General features: G+C 40.1%; 2 protein-coding genes across 2 annotated transcripts; one reads left to right on the top strand and one right to left on the bottom strand.

Annotated features, from left to right (window-relative positions):
• Window positions 1–4,454: 4,454 nt before the first annotated feature.
• LOC117292698 (alpha-2,8-sialyltransferase 8B-like) lies at window positions 4,455–7,780 on the top strand. Its single transcript, XM_033774836.1, has 3 exons — window positions 4,455–5,289; window positions 6,092–6,691; window positions 7,369–7,780. The coding sequence occupies exons 1-3, from the start codon at window positions 5,021–5,023 to the stop codon at window positions 7,628–7,630; spliced, it is 1,131 nt and encodes a 376-aa protein (XP_033630727.1). The 5' UTR covers window positions 4,455–5,020; the 3' UTR covers window positions 7,631–7,780.
• Window positions 7,781–10,632: 2,852 nt separating this feature from the next.
• Window positions 10,633–19,756, bottom strand: LOC117292315 (N-acetylglucosamine-1-phosphotransferase subunit gamma-like). Its single transcript, XM_033774336.1, has 11 exons — window positions 19,675–19,756; window positions 17,955–18,018; window positions 17,124–17,191; window positions 15,967–16,021; window positions 15,308–15,391; window positions 14,656–14,749; window positions 13,893–14,007; window positions 13,272–13,354; window positions 12,582–12,731; window positions 12,062–12,125; window positions 10,633–11,928 (listed from the first exon to the last, which is right to left on the bottom strand). Exons 1-11 carry the CDS (start codon window positions 19,748–19,750, stop codon window positions 11,882–11,884), a joined length of 900 nt encoding a protein of 299 aa, XP_033630227.1. The 5' UTR covers window positions 19,751–19,756; the 3' UTR covers window positions 10,633–11,881.
• Window positions 19,757–19,822: the final 66 nt, after the last annotated feature.

Here is a 19,822-nt window from a genome sequence, read left to right on the forward strand (position 1 = left end):
CAGATATGCACAAGGCATACAGATGATACCGAAAACGGCCAACACTATCATACTTGAACTATAAGTGCCGCATGATGTCGAAAAACAAACTGCCACCCAAGGAAGATAAAACCACAATGAGCAGAAGGAACTAATGGACAGGATCCTGGCAAGGCTGACATTTCTTACACGACGTCGTGATCTCTTTCGTTTCTGCTTGGCTTGCGCGTTGCCGTCTTCTGGTTGAGAGGAACCGGTGACTAAGTCCCCAACAGCGTGCTTGTCTTGGTCTTGGCCTTGGTCTTGGTCTTGGGAAGGCTCTGGGATAGATACAGTTACCATCTCAAGTGTTTCTCTTTCTGGTTCATCGGGTTCTTCTTTGCATTTCAGGACTCCGTAAACGACAAAGGGTAAAACCAGAGTCACGGTCAAGACAAGCACAAGTGTGAATATCCACAGACCTGATGGCTCCGCCGACTCATCAGAATCATCTCTGTTGCGGTCTCTCCAGCTCGACCAACCGTTCCAGCTCGACCAACTGTTCCAACTGTTCCAACTGTTCCAACTGTTCCAACTGTTCCAACTGTTCCAACTGTTCCAACTGTTCCAACTGTTCCAACTGTTCCAACTGTTCCAACTGTTCCAACTGTTCCAACTGTTCCAACTGTTCCAACTTGACCAACTCGGCATAGTGGTTGCGATCATCGGTGGTGTGGTGGTCTTCGAGCACGAGCCGTCAGAAATCCACTCGCCGGTGTCCAAGGGTGAGATTACACCTGCTGTCGGGCCACGACACACGGCGAAATAATAGCTTGGAGAGTAACCCTCCTGGCAGAACCAGGTTGCTAGTGCCCCGTCGATCCTACTAGTGTCCCATAAGATTGCGTTAGTTGTGACATCTTGGAGGCTTGGGCACACTTGGTGTTGTATTTTTTCACAGAACTGACCGGTGAAGTATGTAGCGCACTCGCACATTATTGCCGCATCACCGTTCTTCTGATGACAGGTTCCGTTATTTGTGCAGGGGTTGTGTTCCGCACAAGTCAGATTTGTTAGTGTTCCACGGCAGTCCAGCGAAATCTCATAGTTCGGTTGGAATCGATTGCTTGTGTAGACGTACCATGTTCCTGTTATGAATTCCGGCCGAAGGACTCTGGTGGTTACGTACACAAAGACGGCATCGGAGTTGTAATCCGGCCCAACAACCCACCCGGAGAAAGACTCGGAATAGTAGAGGTACGCCGTAGATGCTCCGGGGCCTCCACGCAAGTACACCGGACGTGAGTACCGATAAACACCAGCTAACCGCTCGTAGTAATAATTGAGTTGATTGAAGTGAACGAACTGTCCATCGTCCAGGTCCTGAATGATGACTTTGTTGAATGCAAATATCCCAGAACTGCATGGTCTAAACTGTACGTCGTCTGGTATGCACCGAGGACCCAATGCGTTCGAACTGACGTAAAAGTTACCCCCTCTGACGTAATCATAGTAAAACCACCTGTCGATCACGTTGTGAAACGGTGTCAAACCACGAGAAAGCCAATTTGTGTCTGAGAATGACCTCGTGGTTGCACCGAGCCCTGCCAACTCCCCTTCCCCGGAACCGATCAGCATCTGCCTCTTGGTACGGTCAAAGTGGAAAAACAGATTATGCTGCTCGTGTTTGAACACGGGGAAATCTGACCATGTGAACGGCTGGAGAGTGTAAGCACCGCCTAGCTGAACGAACCCAACGTACTTTGGATCGGCATCGACGAAGATTCTCTCGCACAGACCGGTAGGGATGTTGCCGTCACCGCTTACTAGTTGCCCCTCATTAAAAATCACGAATAACAAAAACAGCGACCATACAAGTCTTGAACGTGCTTCGCCCATCTTTGTTGAACGTTGTGTTACCATTTAAAAGTGTTGGTTTATTTATACGATCTGTATTGGTTGAGCAGTCGATCTAAAATGATGGCATTTCCTCGGGGCACTTTCTCATTTATGCAGAAACGCCACAGTAAGGTGAAGTCATACAAACTACATCCGCGTATATGGTGAAACTTTCCATTTTGCGTGTTGAGAACTGCTAAAACATCCTCTTCCGCCTAATATTGAAACTTGGTATAAAAGGCATATCATAAAATAATACTGAAATATGATTGTTTCGACAGTTAAAAGCACTATACACTATTGGTACTTACTCAAAATAATTGTTAGCATAAAAACTTACTCGGTATTACGAGCAATGGAAAGCTATATTGATAAGTATAAAACATTTTGAGAAACATCTCCCTCTGAAGTAACGTTTTTGCGAAAGAGTTCATTTCTCACTCAAATAATAAAAGACTATTAAAGCCTTTTATCTTGCACCTAAAAGCACACACATTTGTGCAACAAGGGTGTTTTTCTGTAACTATTCTCTTGCAAGTTCGATGACCAATAATTGAGCTGTATTTCTGGACAGGTAATAAAAAGTTAGGATATAAAGATTCCCAAAACGGCGCTGCCAAGATTATTGCGATGATGACGTTGGTTAACTAGCTCATTATTCGTTCTTTTCTAAAATTTATATAAAACAATCCACTCGAAGACCCATCGTACATTAATACTTCAAGCATAAAACTCCCTTAAAAAAACTCCAAACGATTGCAACAAATGTTAAAGGCAATGATTACAAGTAACTGGCATTTTGAACTGCGCGCCTTTCTTTCAAAACGCACCTTTCAAAACGCACCTTGTCTCAACCGTTGCGCTATGTATATGTTATGCTTTCGTCCTTCCAGCGAGTGGCTCTAATAACTTAACATTACTAAATTATTCATTGAACGTACACAATCTTCTGAAACGATATCGTGTTAATCATTTACCTACGGGCCTGCCATGTTGGTTCAACAACTTTGGACTTTGACCAAAACAAACAAACACACAAACAAGCAAACATGGCGACGATAAGGTAGTACCCGTGTGTGGATTGAAATGGTACGTTTTAACGAGGTTTGACGTCTAAAGCTAGATCACGAATGATGCAGAATAATTAATTTGTGATAGAAAAAAGGTATGTGTAATTCATTTACTATTTTATTTTTTTGGGAACTATGAATTTTAAATGGCTTTATAAGACGATCGTCTGGACCCAATTTTGAGGGAATGCTTCCCCCGGAATTAAGCGTTTACGGTCCGTAATGGTTCGCGTGCTTTACATGCACGGACCGTGGTTTCATAGAAATGCTTAACGGCTGGTGTTGTGCTTATCTGTGCGATGTCCATTTCATAGCGATGCTATATCCGTAAGCATTTACGACGAAATGGATGTTAGGCTTCCAGTGCTTACTCCACGAAAATGAATAACGTCAAAATGCAAATCCATGGTGAACTAGCAAGATGGCTGTTGTGAAAAACGTTTACACCTTAGCAAATTTCTCTGCGACAGTAAGCACGAAAACTTGCTTTTAAGCAGCAATATGAAATTGGTCCATGGGGGCTCCTTAATGATTCCGCAGTAAGCAGAGCCTTGGACAATGAGCCAAGATGTGTCCTTGAAACATACTTGTGAAAGTGAAAGGTCCTATATTGCCCCTACATTACAGTATTGATTTAAGGAAGTATACAACCGCACTGGTTAATAAAACAAACACTAATGTTGCGAATTCTTAGAACACATTAGATTCGTTTTTTCCCCAAACGGCACTCTAACTTTCGTTTTGCATAATATTTAGTCATGAGCACAAATTCATTAAATAATATGCATTTATCGCAACTATGGCTTGGCTGGCCTATGTTAGAGTGACAGTCTCTTCAACCTGTGGAGACATGGAATGATGGATTAAAAGAACAAAAACTAGTCTAAGATCAAAGATTTATACAAAACTTACACGGTCTAATGATGCTAGTTATAGAAAACATCCCTCGAAATATTTTTTGTCTGAAACATCATATTTCAGTCTCCCGACGATGACTAGATCAAGCTAGTCGAAACGTTGAGACCAATCTAGTACAGTTAATCACAATCCTGTAAGCTCAAGTAGTATAGTCCCAGCCTATTTTCTATAACATCCGCCCGGGTATTTAGGTACAAATCAGGACAGTTCTTTTCAGAACTGAGAAGTCTCCCGAACACCCGAACATCTACTCCGCGGTAGTAGAATAAAGCAAGACAGTAGTAGAATAAAGCAAGACAGCTGTTCTCTAAGAACAAACTCTACATAGGAAGTAGATACTCACATGGTGTTACCGCAAACCAAATAGGCCTATATATTGATACATCACCATGCAATGTCTCAAATCTTACACAGTCATAATTATTTGACGAGAAAACCAATTTCCCGTTTGCAGTTTATCGCTCAGTGGGCGTTTAATTTATATTTTTAAAATATAAATCGATGTCATGCAAACTGTGTAATCTTTTTTTTTGCAGCGGGTCTGACTGAAGAATAGGCAGACGCCCTGGTCTAGCCGTAGCTGTAGCCGAAGTCACCGTTTCGGACACGGCATAATATTCTGGTGTAAAATAAAATATGGACTTGGTCTTAAAGCTGCTTATTTTTTTCCCCTTCAAGTCGTCACTGTCAACCTCAATACTCAAAGAGCTTTCAGATTGTAAAGGCCATCACAAAAAAGTATTAATCTGATGCCTCCTCCTCGAAACTTTGGTATATTAAAAACAAGCCATCACAGAATGAACAAAGTACCAAGATAAATCAGAAGTGCACTCTTTATACATTTTTTCTTCTTTCGAGTTACGTTGCCTGGTCCCAAGATGTCATTGCTCGTGAGTGCTCTCATATTCGGTATCTTCCGGAACAAGGACAAACAAAAAATAGGAAAATAAAATGACTCCATAGGGAAATTTTAAAGACCGGGTGCTCCACAAGAATTAGGTGTACAAACTCAATGGGAAAATCTTGAGTACAGGGACAATGAAAAGAACAAAAGATGACAGGGATGCATGGTTAAGAATGTGTGCATTTTTGACGTGTTGTTGTTATCTTCGTGAGTGCAGGTCTTCATAATTCACAAGGAGCAGAGTCCAACCCTTCCCGATACTGCAGCCATCATGCGATCCCGAACAACGAGACTGTCGACAGTAGCAGCCTTAGTTAGCCTGGTGGCCATCATAACGTTGACCAATACACACTTTCTAGGCCGTCGCTATGCAGCAACCAAGAGCACTCTCATCATCCACAGAAATGGACGTCCAGGGAAGGGGTTGGCCCGTGTTAAAGTAACGCCACAGATCATCGAGGTCCTCCCTCGGAAGGATGATGATCCGCCCACTCAAAAGGTGGTCCCAGTCTCGCTACACTGCAAGCAAGTGTGTATGACGTAAGTACTTTGTACAACAGGCATTTACAACAATAATAGGCCCTTCTCGAATCCACGGCTAACGCTTTGGATTCAGCTTCAGGCTCCGTACTGTCGTCTGTACGGAGCCCTGAGCACAATTACGCAAAGCACGTGCAATTATAAAAAACAACCGCGGGGCCAAGCTGGAGCCGAAGTCGTGGGTTCGAAAACGATCACAGGCAACTTTAAAGGCTTCTGCTGTCACGAAAGGTTAAGCTTGCGTCGATCGTTTAGGACGAGGCTCAATTATACAAACCGACTTTTTGTTACAGAACGAATGGTGTATTTAAAAACTTCTCGCTTAGGCCTACAAAACGAATTAATATCTGACGAACAACATGGGTCTTTACAGGTCTACTTTTATGTGTCATCTGAAAAGATGGTCAACCTAGGTATGATGTCAGTAGGAGAATGGTCAGGTTGTAAAGAGACAAAATCACAATCATGTGCAATGGAAGTTGTTGTCAATATTCTACAACCTTTATTTCCTTAAGTTACCTTAACATTTGAAACACAAGTTATTAGATTGTCATGTTCTTGATTTAATACAACGGTTCCGCGGGCCTGATACAGGGAGGCAGCGAAGGCGATTGTCTCCATGCCCCTCCCCCTCCCGGGTATTGTCCTGGTGTCCTTCAGTAGAAATTTCCTCATTATCAAGGAGAAAATGCCTCGGTGCCCTTACCCTTTCTAAAACTAAGCATACAGGCCTGGTTATACATGGATCATACACTGAAAGGTAGTTAAAATTTGATAGAGACGTTTTACATTTTATATACAGTGGTTTAGGTGGAGATTGCTACTCCCTGGACAAAGCCGTTCTAGTCTACCGCGCCAAGGTTCCCACCAACTACATGAAGTTCCGCCAGACCGCATACCCCATCATCTACGTCCCGGAGCCCCCAGACGAGATCCTCCCGCCCTTCCGGGACATTGACCGGTGCATCATGGACGAACACTACCCGGACATGTACCTCATTCCACGGCAAGCTTCGTGTGCCATCGTGGGCAACGGGGGTATACTCTCCCGGAGTGGATGCGGTCCGGATATTGATGAGCATGACTTCATCATGCGGGCTAACCTTGCCCCAGTGGACGGCTACCAATCAGACGTGGGCAGACGGACTCAGATCACGGCATTCAACTTAGAGATGCTAAACAGGATGTACTCCTCGATTGTCCAGAGCGGACCAACAAACTTGGACAATAGGATTCTCCTGGAGCGCATCAAGATGCTGAAGAATTCCATTTTGTGGTATCCCAAATCTCTCGGTAAACTGTACCAGAGGGAGACCATTCGCAAACTGACTGAGAAACTGATTGATCATCAGTACATGGATGTTCACATGGCTTATAGCTGGAAGTCCATCAGCATAGAGAAGTAAGACGGTCAACAATTGTACTTTTAGTTTTAAATGAAATTTTAACTTTGCGTGCACATTACTGTTCAACAAGCAGTGCCATTCTCACGCGTGTTTGAACTTCCGAGACCCAGTTGGTCCCAACCATAATATGGAACTGTAAATCTGTGCAATTCTGTTTTTCCAAACACTTTAGTTTCACGTAGTTTACGGCTCCCCCCCCCCCCCCCCACCCCCAGAATCGTTTCTTCAGATTCAATTGTTTTCGGGGAGGGAAACGCTCTCACCAACTAAATAATTGTGTGGTCAAATTTAGAGTCTTTTACCAAAGTGAGACAACCTAAAATTTAAGTAACAAAAACGATGCTTGACCATTTTCTGCTATGCGTGTGAGCAGGATATCAGTCACAGATCGTTAAAGAATGATATAATCGTTGGTAACCATATCTTTTAAAATTAGCATACCTTTGTTGTGCTTAGCTATTTTTTGTGCACAAAGCCCCTCATGAAATTGGGCACATTAGATTCTTATAAACAAGTATCATCATGTCGACCGCAGGGGAGATCCCTGGCGGCGTCTCTAATCCTCCCTATACTTCTCTGCCCGAGCAACTCTCCTCAATGCAATGGGTTTTTCTTTCTTGTTTTAAGCGACCAATATGTATTACCCTCCATCTCATTTTTTCACCACTCTCAGAGAATTTGGCATTGAAGGGTTCGCCACACTCGGCCTGGACATGTTTGCAGTGGCTAGAACATTCTGCACTAACATAACCCTGTACGGGTTCTACCCGTTCAACGAAGGCCCGAACGGTGTCCGAGTGCCTCATCACTATTACGAAGACATGGACTTCGAGTACCAGACAACCAGACATGATTTTATCTTTGAGTATAACAAGCTGAAATCTCTGGAGGCGAAGGGGGAGATTAAAATGCAAACCAAGGCGTGCATACCTTGAGAAGGAGCACGGAAAAGACAATAGATGAAGGAAAGAAGGAAAAAGTAGTTAATGTTGAACACATGTGTTTGTCCAAATGGTTTCAGCAATGGAGAGCTGTTGATAGTATAAAACATTGTGAGAAAAGGCTCCCTCTGAAGTAACGTAGTTTTTGAGAAAGAAGTATTTTCTCATTAAAATATTTGAATTGAATTCTGAGGTCTCGACTTCAAGGTATCTGAAATCACACAACCATGTGCCACATTATTCTCTCGCAATTTCGACGAATAATTGAGGTCAAACTTTCACGGGTTTGTTATTTTACGCTTATATATTATGTTGAGATACACCATGTGCGAAGACTGGTCTTTGGCAATACCAAAGGTGTCCAGTGCCTTTAAAGGGACAGTGGTATACACCAATTTAACATGCAAGGGCTTATTCGTTCGCACTTTACTCAATGTTAAAAATATTATATTTTCGTCGATAATGCTTTGACCCACACCACCCACCCTGCCCACCCATCCAAATCTCGACGTTTACATAATGAATGGTTTCACAATCTTGTACCGAAGTTCTGACTCAAAATGAACCACGTAGGCCTGTATAGATCAAAGATCTCCAACATCAGTAGTTTTCAACTGTTGGCTGGCTTAAAAACAACCTACTTTTACTTTTCATGAATGAAATTGGCCAGCCGGGTACCCTTTTTCATTTGTTACTATTATCCTAGCCCAAAGGTGCTGGTCTTCCCAAACTGGAGTTTTCGTCCCACATCAACAAACTAAGTTTCGATTTTCAGTTATTTCTCTTGACACACGAACCCAAAATTTCGAGGGGGGTGGGGAAGAAAAAAAGAAGAAGACATTTCTGGATGACCCCTTGTGTGTTCGTTTTCTACATTAGAGTGACATACAAAGTGGAAGTGGCTCACGTGATCGAAACGGGGGTGTTGTTGACATCACTTTTCACTGAAATTAAACAACATTTTCCGCTTATAACATGTACAAGGTTTCTTGTTTCGTGTTGTACGTGCATGACCTGAAAGTCATACAACAACCAAATCTTGTTTAAAGTGAAAACAGGAAATAGGACCTAGTATTGAATTCCGCTTTGTTTGTATGACTTCATCCTTAGGACCTTGTCACACGAAACTTTTTACAGGCAACTTAGAAGTAACCAACTGACGATCATGCTTTAATAACAAATAAATAATAACATTTAAAATTTTTAGTGCGCCATGTCTGTCAATTATGACACCCTGGCGCATAGGAACACTGCTAATTACACAGACAACCCAAGTTCGAAAGCTTAGGTTTCCTACACACAAAATGAATGGTAAAAAAAGTGGGTAAAAAGGAAATAATAACATTGTGTGTTAATGTTGTTGTCACCAATCGAACACATATTATGTGTTGGTTAACTTTGCCCTATCTGACTGTCACTGCGTTTATTTTGCTACCACCCGTCCCCAACTGTCTTTTCTTTGTAAACCTAGTAACTGACTAAAAATTACACGACGAAGACTAGTATTCTAAATAAGCAGTAAGTATTTTCTTATCTACTAAATCAGCCAAACTTAATGTTTGCTAAGAAAAGATGTAAACAAAGTTTAGGTACTATCCCCTTGCCCAAAGGTCCATAGTTTTATAAATATTATTATTAGCAATAAACCATTTTGTAGACTGAAATAGAAAAACGACCCTTTGATTTTCATGTGTTTTTTTACTTTTTATTTCTCCCCACAATAACATGGGAGCTTCACTGCATGCCTAATACACGACATAGATGGATTGTAATTTTCCTCATTGGTCGCAATCTTTGATGACGGTGCACGCGTGAAGAGCAATGCACTTTTATTTTGTGCTACATCAAAGATGGCGGCAAATTTACAACAATTTAAAACAGGCAAGATACAGACATTCAAATCTTACCATTGTATGAACTGTATTGATTTCAGAAATTAACCTCTTCATTTGGTAGGGTTTCCCTTGACACTGTGCTCAATGGCAAGCCTAACGAGTAACGAGCTGCCGGAAGATAAAACCCATGTTAATACCCAACAAGCCGTTAATCTAACTCTCCCTTGTGCACCTGAATTTCAAGATAGCTATATACCAAAACACCAATGATTATTTGGCATGTTTGGTTTCTTGAACCGTTCGATTGTTTTAGTCCTAAATGTCGATGTTTTACAAATAAAACTTACATGTGAACATTTCATTTCAAAATTTTGTTGCGTTTTTGAGACAGCAGCGAACATCCGGAGCAATATGTCCACGTAGGAAAACATAATCCGAGAAGCGTTTCTGACAGAATGCACCTCATTCAACAGTCTGCGCATGCGCATTGGTATTTGCGATAAGGTCTATGCAAATTCAATCTGTTTACAATGGCGCACTCACAAGCCCCGACCTTCACATTCACTTCCTATAAAAATGCCAGTGAAGCAACACTAGCAGACTCTGCTCACTTTCCATTTTTAAACCCAGAAAAAAAATAACGGAAAGCTGTTTACTTAGCCAATTTACATGTTATATCCCGGGCCCAATTTCATAAAGCTGAATATACTTAAAATCTTTCTGCTAAGGAGAAACTTTATTAAATAAATAGTAAATTTGCGGGTTCAACCATGTGTAAATCTCTTTTGAGTGACTGTTGGCTCCGAGACCAAACCAAACCGGCTCTTTTCAGAGCCAACACTCACTCAAAAGATATTTACACATGGTTGAACCCATAAATTTACTATTAATTAATAGTTTCTTCTTATTTCTCCACACCATGCAAAGCTTCAAACAATACCTATCTTTCTGCTACGCAAAAATAAGCAGGATACCAATCACAAATTGTGACATGGTACTTTGGCTGGTAACCTTATTATGGTAAGCATAATTTGGTTGTGCTTAGCTACTTTTTGTGCTTAAAGCAGCTCTTTGAGATTGGGCCCTGTCAAACATACAAGGTAAATGAAACACAGTCACGAAATGCATTTAAAAAAAAAAAAAAAACAACGTGGACAAAACTTCACATAATACACCTTTGAGCTCGTTTATATATACTTTTGGTTACAATGTGCCACAGCTTCTGCCACTTTGTACATTAACTAATATCCTCTCACCACTAATACTTTTTTTTCTATAAATATTGCAATATCCAAATACAAAAATTGTTTTGGGAGAAAACTGTAAAAATTGTCCCCGTCGTTTTCTAAGGCACAATTAAAAAAAAATGGATTTTGAAATTGTATTAGAAAAAAGCAGAAAAGAATAGTTCAAATAAATTGGGAAAGAGATACGTTCTTTAAAAACAACAGGTAACTGAAGAATTATATTTGTCGTCAGAACGTGTTAATAGTTGTTTTAAACAACAAAAATAAAATTTGGATAAACAACATACCACCATACTGTTTTCTCAGAGAATATACATCATTCCAAAATTCACGTTTAGAATGTACAAGAACATGTTGTGACCAATGCGACTATTAATTCAAAACAGGTTAAGAACATCCATATGAAATTGTTGGACATGTTCAAATAATAAACTCCTCATTTGGAATGAGGCTCAATTTGGCAAAAAGAAAAAATAACTTTTAGTCCATGTTCTTCTTACACATGTGAAAATAGACCTTATTGTGCGTATTATGTCATTTCAGTGGGGCGCACAAACAAAACCGTTTCTGTAAAGCAATGATTTTCTGTGCTCAGAAAGTTTTTGTGCTTAAAGGCTTTTATAGAATCGGGCCCTAAAGGGATGAGCTATTTATTGACAAATTATTACTTAAATTTATAAACGAAGATGGTAAATTCCTCGTTTGTTTCTGTCCCTTTGGGCACTTAATGTTTTTAACTATACATAAATCCTGTATTCCAAATTATTTCTGATTAAGCAACTTATCCATGCAGTCCATTTATGCATGCACTTCAGACCCTTTTCATAGCACTGCCATTTCAATATTCTCATATTCAAAGACGCCAGAATGAAGTGCATACTGATCAAAACGTCAAGTTGAAACCAACAGTTCTTTTCAGAACCACCCTAACTCATTACATGGTGTTACTGCAAACCTTACTATATCGTATTTCAACCATGCAAAGTTTCCTACATAGTGAGGCTTGAAAGACATTTATAATCTGGCCCCTCAATTTTTAAAAGTATGCATTTCTAACTGTTGTTGAATACAAGGAACATAAAAAGATGGCAGCAGCATTTAAAAAAAGGTCTACGACAAAATGAAAGGCATGCATCCTTTTACTACTTCATTACTAATCAGCCTCAGGTATAAATATTATCCAAGTTGAACAATGGACCATTTTCACCATCTGTCAAAGCAAAACAAAATACATAAATATTTTTGACTAAAAAAGTTATTAAAATAACGTAAGAAATTGACATTAAGATTAAAACATTGGCAATGTATTTCATGTACTTGAACTGACGAGTCTCACATCTTACCCTTTCCTTGCTGTTCTAATTGAGCTTTGAGTGTCTTAATTTCATCCTGAAGTGCTTGATATGCCTGTGATCAGTGAAGAAGAAACAAAAACAACCCCAAAGGTATGGTTAGAGAGTGGAACCTCAAGCACTGCTTCTATCCGCTAGGCCTCCATGCCAACCCCGAGGAAACACCCCCCCCCCCTCCTAAGCCTTTCTCTCCGTCCTCTGAGAAAGTGTCCTTGAGATGACACAACTCGGACCACCTCTTTTCTTGTAACAAATCTTTGTGTTTAAAGGCACTAGAAAGGTTGCAAGAGATGAATGAAAGCATAACACCCTTGTTGTTTGTGTGCTTACAGATGCATAAGAAAAGACTTCAGCTGAAGTCTTCTGGGGGAGCTATTTTTCACAATGTTTTATACCATCAGCAGCTCGCCATTGCTTGTAACCAAGTAAGTTTTTATGCCAACAACTATTTTGAGTAATTACCAATAGTGTCCAGTGCTTTTAAGTATTACTAAGACCCAAAATGTCTTACCACTGAGCAGGACTCCAATGAGTCAAAGTGATCACCCTGTGGTCCGTCATGTGTGTTGCTTTTCTCAGGGTGTTTATGCAGCTCTTTCTTTACTGGATCCATGATCAGACCGGCTTCTTGGAAGATTTTATCCAGTTTCTTCTTGTATCCCTGCGATTTAAATGAATCAGGTTTACAGCTGAAAACATGCATTGTGTCATTTGTTTACAACTGTGAGGTACTCCGCCAATATTTTGGTCAATAATCCCCAAACATCCAAGGTCTGAGAAGTGTTTTCCAGATTTCGATCACTATTTGGGATTTAGAGGACCCGATATAAACTTTTGAGTCGAACAAATTGCAAAAGTTTGTTTTATCGTTGATTCTTCTTTATTGGGTTGTTATTGATGACATATCCAAAATGGGACAAGAGTTTCAACCAATAAGTGACCTAATTTGCATATATAAGTGTTTCTCAGATTGCGTCTTGCTATTTTTATTTTTCCTGCATGGCAAAATCTCTCAATATTTTCGACAATCTCTCACCTTTTCAAATGAAATAGTCACATATTAGTTTAATTGTATACATCTCCATTTACATAGGATTAAAACAATCGAACGATTCCAAAAACCAAAGGTAGACTTAGCCTTTAAAACATACTGTTCAATACAGTGCGTTGGTGTAAGCGTACACAGGGAGTTCAAACTCACCTGCTGTGTTATTTCCTCATTGAATAATTCTCCCTCGATTTCGTCCCATCTGCTCTGAAGTGATCCGGGTAGTGTTGGGTAAACTGGAAAGGGGACATAAAATTCACAATAGTAATACAAATAAATCTTTCTGGTATTGAACCAATTTACAACATGCTTGGATTTCCTCTCATTGCACTTGTTTTTTTCTAATCTACCGAGTCCTGTCAGTACTTGAGCAGAAGCAGCAGAATTTCAGCCCTGGGTTTTCACCTTTGAGGGGGCAAAAGCGCACTTCCATTGAAAAATCAAAACAAAATTAAGGAAACTTTCAAGAGGACACCAAGGCCAGGGGCACCAAGGCCAAGACCAGGGCCACATAAAGAGACCTCTCGGTAATTACCAGCCTGGAATCTGACATGATTCTTACAATTCTAGAATAACCAGAATTTCCTACAGTGTCCCAGCCTTCAAATGTGCTCTCAAAACCAACCTTTTTCCGTCTACAAAGCTGGTCGTCTTTGTATGCGTTCTGTCTTTTCCCCTTCTTTCTTCGACGCCTTTTATCCTTTGGCAATTTGGCGCTTTTACAAAAACAGTTTTTATTTTATTTCTTGGTCATATGATAAAGTCTAGACTTACCAAGTAATGAATGCTTATGGCAGACAAGTGGGGTGTTAAAGACCATGGCGTATTCACAGGTAGAAGGCTCAGACACATTGACTATGGAATTCAAGGCACCACAGGCTAGTTGCACCTACATCGAGAGAAAGAAAGAAAAAACGGGATCTCAGGATGAAAAAGTTTTGAACTTATGAAAATTCATGGAATATTTACTTACAGAAACTTACACTAGAATATTTTATTAGACACATTCGCAGCTGGATGCTGAATTGCACGATTATTACAAGGGAATAAAAATACTTGAGAAGATAAAACAAGAAAATTTGAAAAATTAATTGCAAAATTTTAAATGAATAAAAACTACATGACTTAAAGGCAGTGGACACTATTGGTAATTACTCAAAATATTTATTAGCATAAAACCTCACATGGTAACGAGTAATGGGGAGAGGTTGATAGTATGAATCACTGTGAGAAACGGCTCCCTCTGAAGTGCCATAGTTTTCGAGAAAGAAGTAATTTTCCAAGAATTTGATTTCAAGACCTCAGGTTGAGAATTTGAGGTCTCGAAATCAAGCATCTGAACACACACAACTTCGTGTGACAAGGGTGTTTTTTCTTTCATTATTATCTCGCAACTTTGACGACTGATTGAGTTCAAATTATCACAGGTTTGTTATTTTATGCGTATGTTGAGGTACACCAAGTGAGAAGACTGGTCTTCGACAATTACCAATAGTGTCCATTGCCTTTAAACACAAGTTTTTTTATGAGCACTTACTGAAACCTGTCTGTTTTTTTCACCGCACTCGTCGCCTTCTTTCATCAACATTTTCTTGAAGGTGTTCCTCTCTATGCTCCACTCTTGCCATACCCTGAAGAGGTTAAAAGAAGTATTGAACGTTAAAGAAACCTCATTGTACATTAGATTCTCGACTGAGCAACTTCACACCTCCCCCCACCCAACCCCAAATCCAACAGAACCTTGCTACACCACTCCCCAGGGTCCAATTCAATAATGCCTGTAAACATAAGAACTTCTTACTGAACAGAAACTGGTAACAGACACAATTCCTTAAAGTTTACATTGTTGCAAATGGTGCCCCACTAATTGTATGCTTAGCAAGGACATTTGCTAAGCAGTATTTTCTGCTTAACAGCTTTATGAAGTTGGGCCCATGTTCGGGAGGGAATATGGGGACACAGATAACTAAACAATTTAGTGAGTAATTTATGCAAAGTAAAGCGAGTAAACAATATAATCTGTGAGAATGCAAGGGGCATATTCATTTTGCAAGGGGCACTTCTGTTACAAAGGAGGTCTACATGATCACTTTGACGGGGGACCAAGGCCAAAACCCGGGGCAGATCAGGCCTCAGTCATTTCAGTAAAACTCACAGATTTCAGAGACTGAAAAAAAAACCTTACTTACCCTAAAACACCACTGTAGGGGTTCCATCTCAAACTCTGCTCATGCTGTGTCACATTCTGGAATGGACAAAACTCATACTTGTACCTTGTGGGGGGGGGGGGGGGGAGTAAAAAAGACACATTTGGACTATTTGAAAGTCCAGAGCAAAATGTAACATGTGTATTGCTTCTACTACAGGTATATATATACATTATCAGAACCATGAACATTATGCATTGGCTTATATATAGTATCACCACTAATAAATATTAATTAGTGATAAAGACATTTGTAACGCACCTAATGCAAAAAGCCTCTAAGTGCATAAAAAGAACGGTAAAATATACAATTACAAATAAGCAGCTTCAGACAAATAAGTTTTTAACAGAGACTTAAAACATTGTAAAGAACTAGCCTGGCGATTGCACAGGAAGACTATTTCATAAAAACGGTGCAGCGTACAAAATGATCTGTGGCCCCCCTAAAATGAAAAAGCTCTTGTAGTTGAAAGTTGACTCTTGAGGAGATCATAAAGTCCGAGTAGGGAAATAATGGTGAACAAGTTCAGATAAATAAGCAGGAGATTGACATGTTTGAGCCTGGAAATATAACAGAAGAATTTAATAACTTGTAAACAACTTAACTGGGAGCCAATAATATTTCAGCTGAATTGGACTTACGAGTCTATAATTTTTGAGAAGCATCTTCCGTACAATCTCTTCAGATGAGGAGGACCTGCAGTTCAAGAAATTAATAATAGCGTTATTAACTTAAGATGTTCACATTTTGATTTAATAGGGGAACATACAAAAGATATGCCCTTTTCGGTTCAGACTGGCTTAGCCCCGCAGTTGTTTTTACAATCTCGGTGCTTCGCATCTGCACTCAGGGCTTCAGATGAGAGGACAAAGCCTGAAGTCGAAAAACAAAGCCAAGGCCGTGGATACGAAAATGGCTATAGTTTAATTTTGGGTTGAACAAAGAAAAATCAACTGTAGTGGGACATGAACCTGCGACCTCCAGATTAACCTTCCGGGGCTCTTTCCCAGTGAGCTATCCTAGCCCTGATGTTAGTGGTCTCCAATCTTGAAGTGGTCTTACATGTACAATTCTTCTAAAGATGAGTGATAATTACAATGTGTACAATATTAATTTTGGTTGTTACACATTTTTTCACAAGGCTCAGGAAAGTATAAAGTTGGTGTATGGGTAAAAACCAAAATTAATATTATTTATCCCCGATGCAAATGTATCATCTTAAATGTGTACAAGTTGGCACTCTAGTTGGAAAGACACTACTCTCGGATTGCAACGGTTGTGGTCCACTCGAGTTATATGCTTGTGGTTTATGTTCATCGGTGTTGGTAAAACAAAAAGAAATATTCTTTATCCCTGATGCAAATTTTCATCTGTAAAACTGTTGCAGTACCCGCTGCTAAAATTATATAGAATTTGAACTGCCTCTAGCTACCGGGCAATTTCAGTGGTTTAGTTGGTAAGACACTGCTCTAGAAATTGCAATGGTCGGGGTTTGAATCCCACCCAAGTAATATGCCTGGGGATTTTTCACAGAGCTTGGGAAAGTACTGAGTATACAGTGCTAACACACATCATGTAAATGGGTAAAACCAAATTCTTTATCCCCGGTGCAAATTTACATCTATAGTTTACATATCCATAAAGACAAAGCGACAAAATAGTACAACGACAAACACTCCATTCTTCATGCTCAAACAATAATTTCAATGAACATTTATAAAGCGCTCTAATCAACATAAATGTTTATGGCGCCATTTAAAATCTCATATGAGCATGAGAATCTTCACAAAAAACCTACCTGAGAAATTGGAGGGTTTGACTTTCGGCTGAAGGCTCTCTGGTTCATTGTTGTTATCATAGTTTTGCCTATGTACAAAGAGGAATATTAAGTTACATGCTTAAGTCTGTAGGTATAGACGGTCCATGATTGACCTCATAGGTACATGTATGACCTTTTTATGACTGACCTCACAGGTCCACCTGCCCATGATTAACCTCACAGGTAAGACCAGTTCATGATTTACATCATAGGTATGACTTGTCCATGATTTACATCACAGGTATGACCTGTCCATGATTGACCTCACAGGTATGACCTGTCCATGATTGACCTCACAGGTATGGCCCATCCATGATTGACCTCACAGGTATGACCAGTCCATGATTGACCTCACAGGTATGACCTGTCCATGATTGAACTCACATGTATGACCTTTTCATGATGAACCTCACAGGTATGGTCCGTATGATTGACCTCACAGTTATGACCTGTCGATGGTTGACCTCACAGGTATGACCTGTCGATGATCGACCTCACAAGTGTGACCGGACTACAACCAATAATACTCAGAGTGTTAAAATGAACTTTGCTGAGTTGAAAATAACTATCAGACAGGAAACAGTTATGTTAACATGTTTTGATCCTGGGAATGCGAATGCCATACAACAATGTTTCACAGTTGAGATGAACACATTTCAAATGTTCTGAATTGTTTGTTGCAATTTTGTGACGTCAAAATTTGTATGTACGTGGTTCATTTAAAAACAAATTTTTGAGTTCAAGCTCATAAGACACTTGATGCGAGGCTCTGTACTTGAGACTTCTCACTCAGAATACAAATGATCTTACCCTGTGTTTATCGGTTCTTCTACCATTCTCATCCGGACTTGACGAGCTGAAACATTGTTCCCATCTGCATAAAGGATGAATACAACTCAATTAGCACATTTACCCCTTAAAGGCACTGGACACTATTGGTAATTAATAATTATAATAATAACCCGTTTTTATATAGCGCTTTTCACACCCGGAGGGCGTCCCAAAGTGCTTCACATTATTACCCCTGGTCACTGGGCCTTAATTCACTCCTTAAACCATCTCAACTCCCTGGTGGGGAGTATACAGCCTTGTGCAACATTAATATGCGCTACTCGGCAAAATCAATCACAAGAACCATCTCTGCCCTCACAGGTACCCATTTACCTCTGGGTGGAGAGAAGCAATTACACAAGTGTCACGACTGGGATTCAAACCTACACACTGCTGAACAGAAGCACCAGAGCTCGAGTTCGGTGCTCTTATCCGCACGGCCACGACACCCTTAACGGTTTATTATTATTAATTTCTCAAAATAACTGCAAAAAAAAATTACTTGGTTACGACCAATGGAGAGCAGTTGATAGTATACACATAATGAATGTTTATGAGTGCAATGGTGCGAATATGTTCATGAGTTGAAAGATGGAATGTTCTATTCAACGAGGCGGAGCCGAGTTGAATGGAACATTCCAGCTTTCAACGAATGAACATATTCGCACCACTGCACGAATGAAAAACGTTCTTTATTTGTTTTATATAACATCCAAGTAGATCTTTGTCATTTTGATTGAAAGATACAACTTTCACTCAACAAACAATTTCAACTGTAGAAGCCGAATGCTAGTAATTTTACTATGCCTTCTTGTAGTAGTAACACCTGCTGCGTTACCAAAGACACGCGCACGCAGTGATGTTTTTACTCAGCTTTTTCGTTCCATCCGCTGGCAGCGTGCAATGGTACTTTTCGGATGGAACGAAAAAGCACGGTGAGTGACTCAGCGTGCAATGGTACTTTTATTTGCTATCACGTGACGGACAATCCTCCAATCAAATGGCAAGGATCTGCTTGGGTGTTATATAATATAAACTATTGTTAGAAACAGCTCCCTCTGAAGTAACATATTTTTTTTAGTGAGAGGTAAATTCTCACTCAACATGCTCAAGTAATAAAATGCTCTCAGCTGAAGCCTTTTATTATGCATCTGAAAGCACACAAAGTAATGCAACAAGGGTGTTTGTTATTTTATGCAAGGGTGTTTGTTATTTTATGCCTATGATGAAAAGATATCTACACAAGTTCTCCTTCATGCCCACAGCAGTCAGACTATGGAACGCACTCCCTGCAGATGTCATCACCGCTCCATCGGTGACCATCTTCAATCAGGTCACACATCTACAGTACACCCATTAGTTTCAACTAGGGCATAGATAGGGGATACTTGCACTTTTTCTAAGCACAACTTTACACCTGTTTCACGCACAACTAGTCTTGCTAGCTTTTACATCCAAAAGTGGACTTTGCTGAGTACCAGCATAGATGTTGATAAATGTCGTGAGTTGTCGGTAATCGGTATTTAGTGCGACCGATGGAGGCAACTCTGCATCGTTCAGCGTAACGTTTAATGTCCGGAATCTGGGCAGCAACATTTTCCCGAAAATGTTATCGAAACTGACTGCAAAACGTACAAAAAAGTCAGGTGGATGCTTCAGAAAACAAATCAAAATCGAATCAAGTCGTTTTAAAACTTACCATTGACCACGACCAAGAGTAAAATCGTTAGATACAGAACAGTGGTGAAAAAAAGTTGGCAACCGGAGGCTGCCATGTTGGAATCAACCTCGTTACCTTTAACTTCGTTCTCGCTCGCTGTTTAAAAGGCATTGATCTGAATAGTAAA

This window comes from Asterias rubens, chromosome 7 (genome assembly GCF_902459465.1).
Source record: "Asterias rubens chromosome 7, eAstRub1.3, whole genome shotgun sequence".
NCBI classification, from domain to species: domain Eukaryota; kingdom Metazoa; phylum Echinodermata; class Asteroidea; order Forcipulatida; family Asteriidae; genus Asterias; species Asterias rubens.

What these genes read in the sequence shown, in the direction of transcription:
- LOC117292698 (XM_033774836.1), top strand. Translation starts at nt 5,021, where the DNA reads ATGCGATCCCGAACAACGAGACTGTCGACAGTAGCAGCCTTAGTTAGC. An exon ending in TGCAAGCAAGTGTGTATGAC is followed by an intron (nt 5,290 to 6,091) that starts GTAAGTACTTTG and finishes TTTTATATACAG; the next exon opens with TGGTTTAGGTGGAGATTGCT. An exon ending in AAGTCCATCAGCATAGAGAA is followed by an intron (nt 6,692 to 7,368) that starts GTAAGACGGTCA and finishes CACCACTCTCAG; the next exon opens with AGAATTTGGCATTGAAGGGT.
- LOC117292315 (XM_033774336.1), bottom strand. Translation starts at nt 19,750, where the DNA reads ATGGCAGCCTCCGGTTGCCAACTTTTTTTCACCACTGTTCTGTATCTA. An exon ending in GAAGAACCGATAAACACAGG is followed by an intron (nt 17,192 to 17,954) that starts GTAAGATCATTT and finishes CTTTGTACATAG; the next exon opens with GCAAAACTATGATAACAACA. An exon ending in CAAACCCTCCAATTTCTCAG is followed by an intron (nt 16,022 to 17,123) that starts GTAGGTTTTTTG and finishes CTTGAACTGCAG; the next exon opens with GTCCTCCTCATCTGAAGAGA.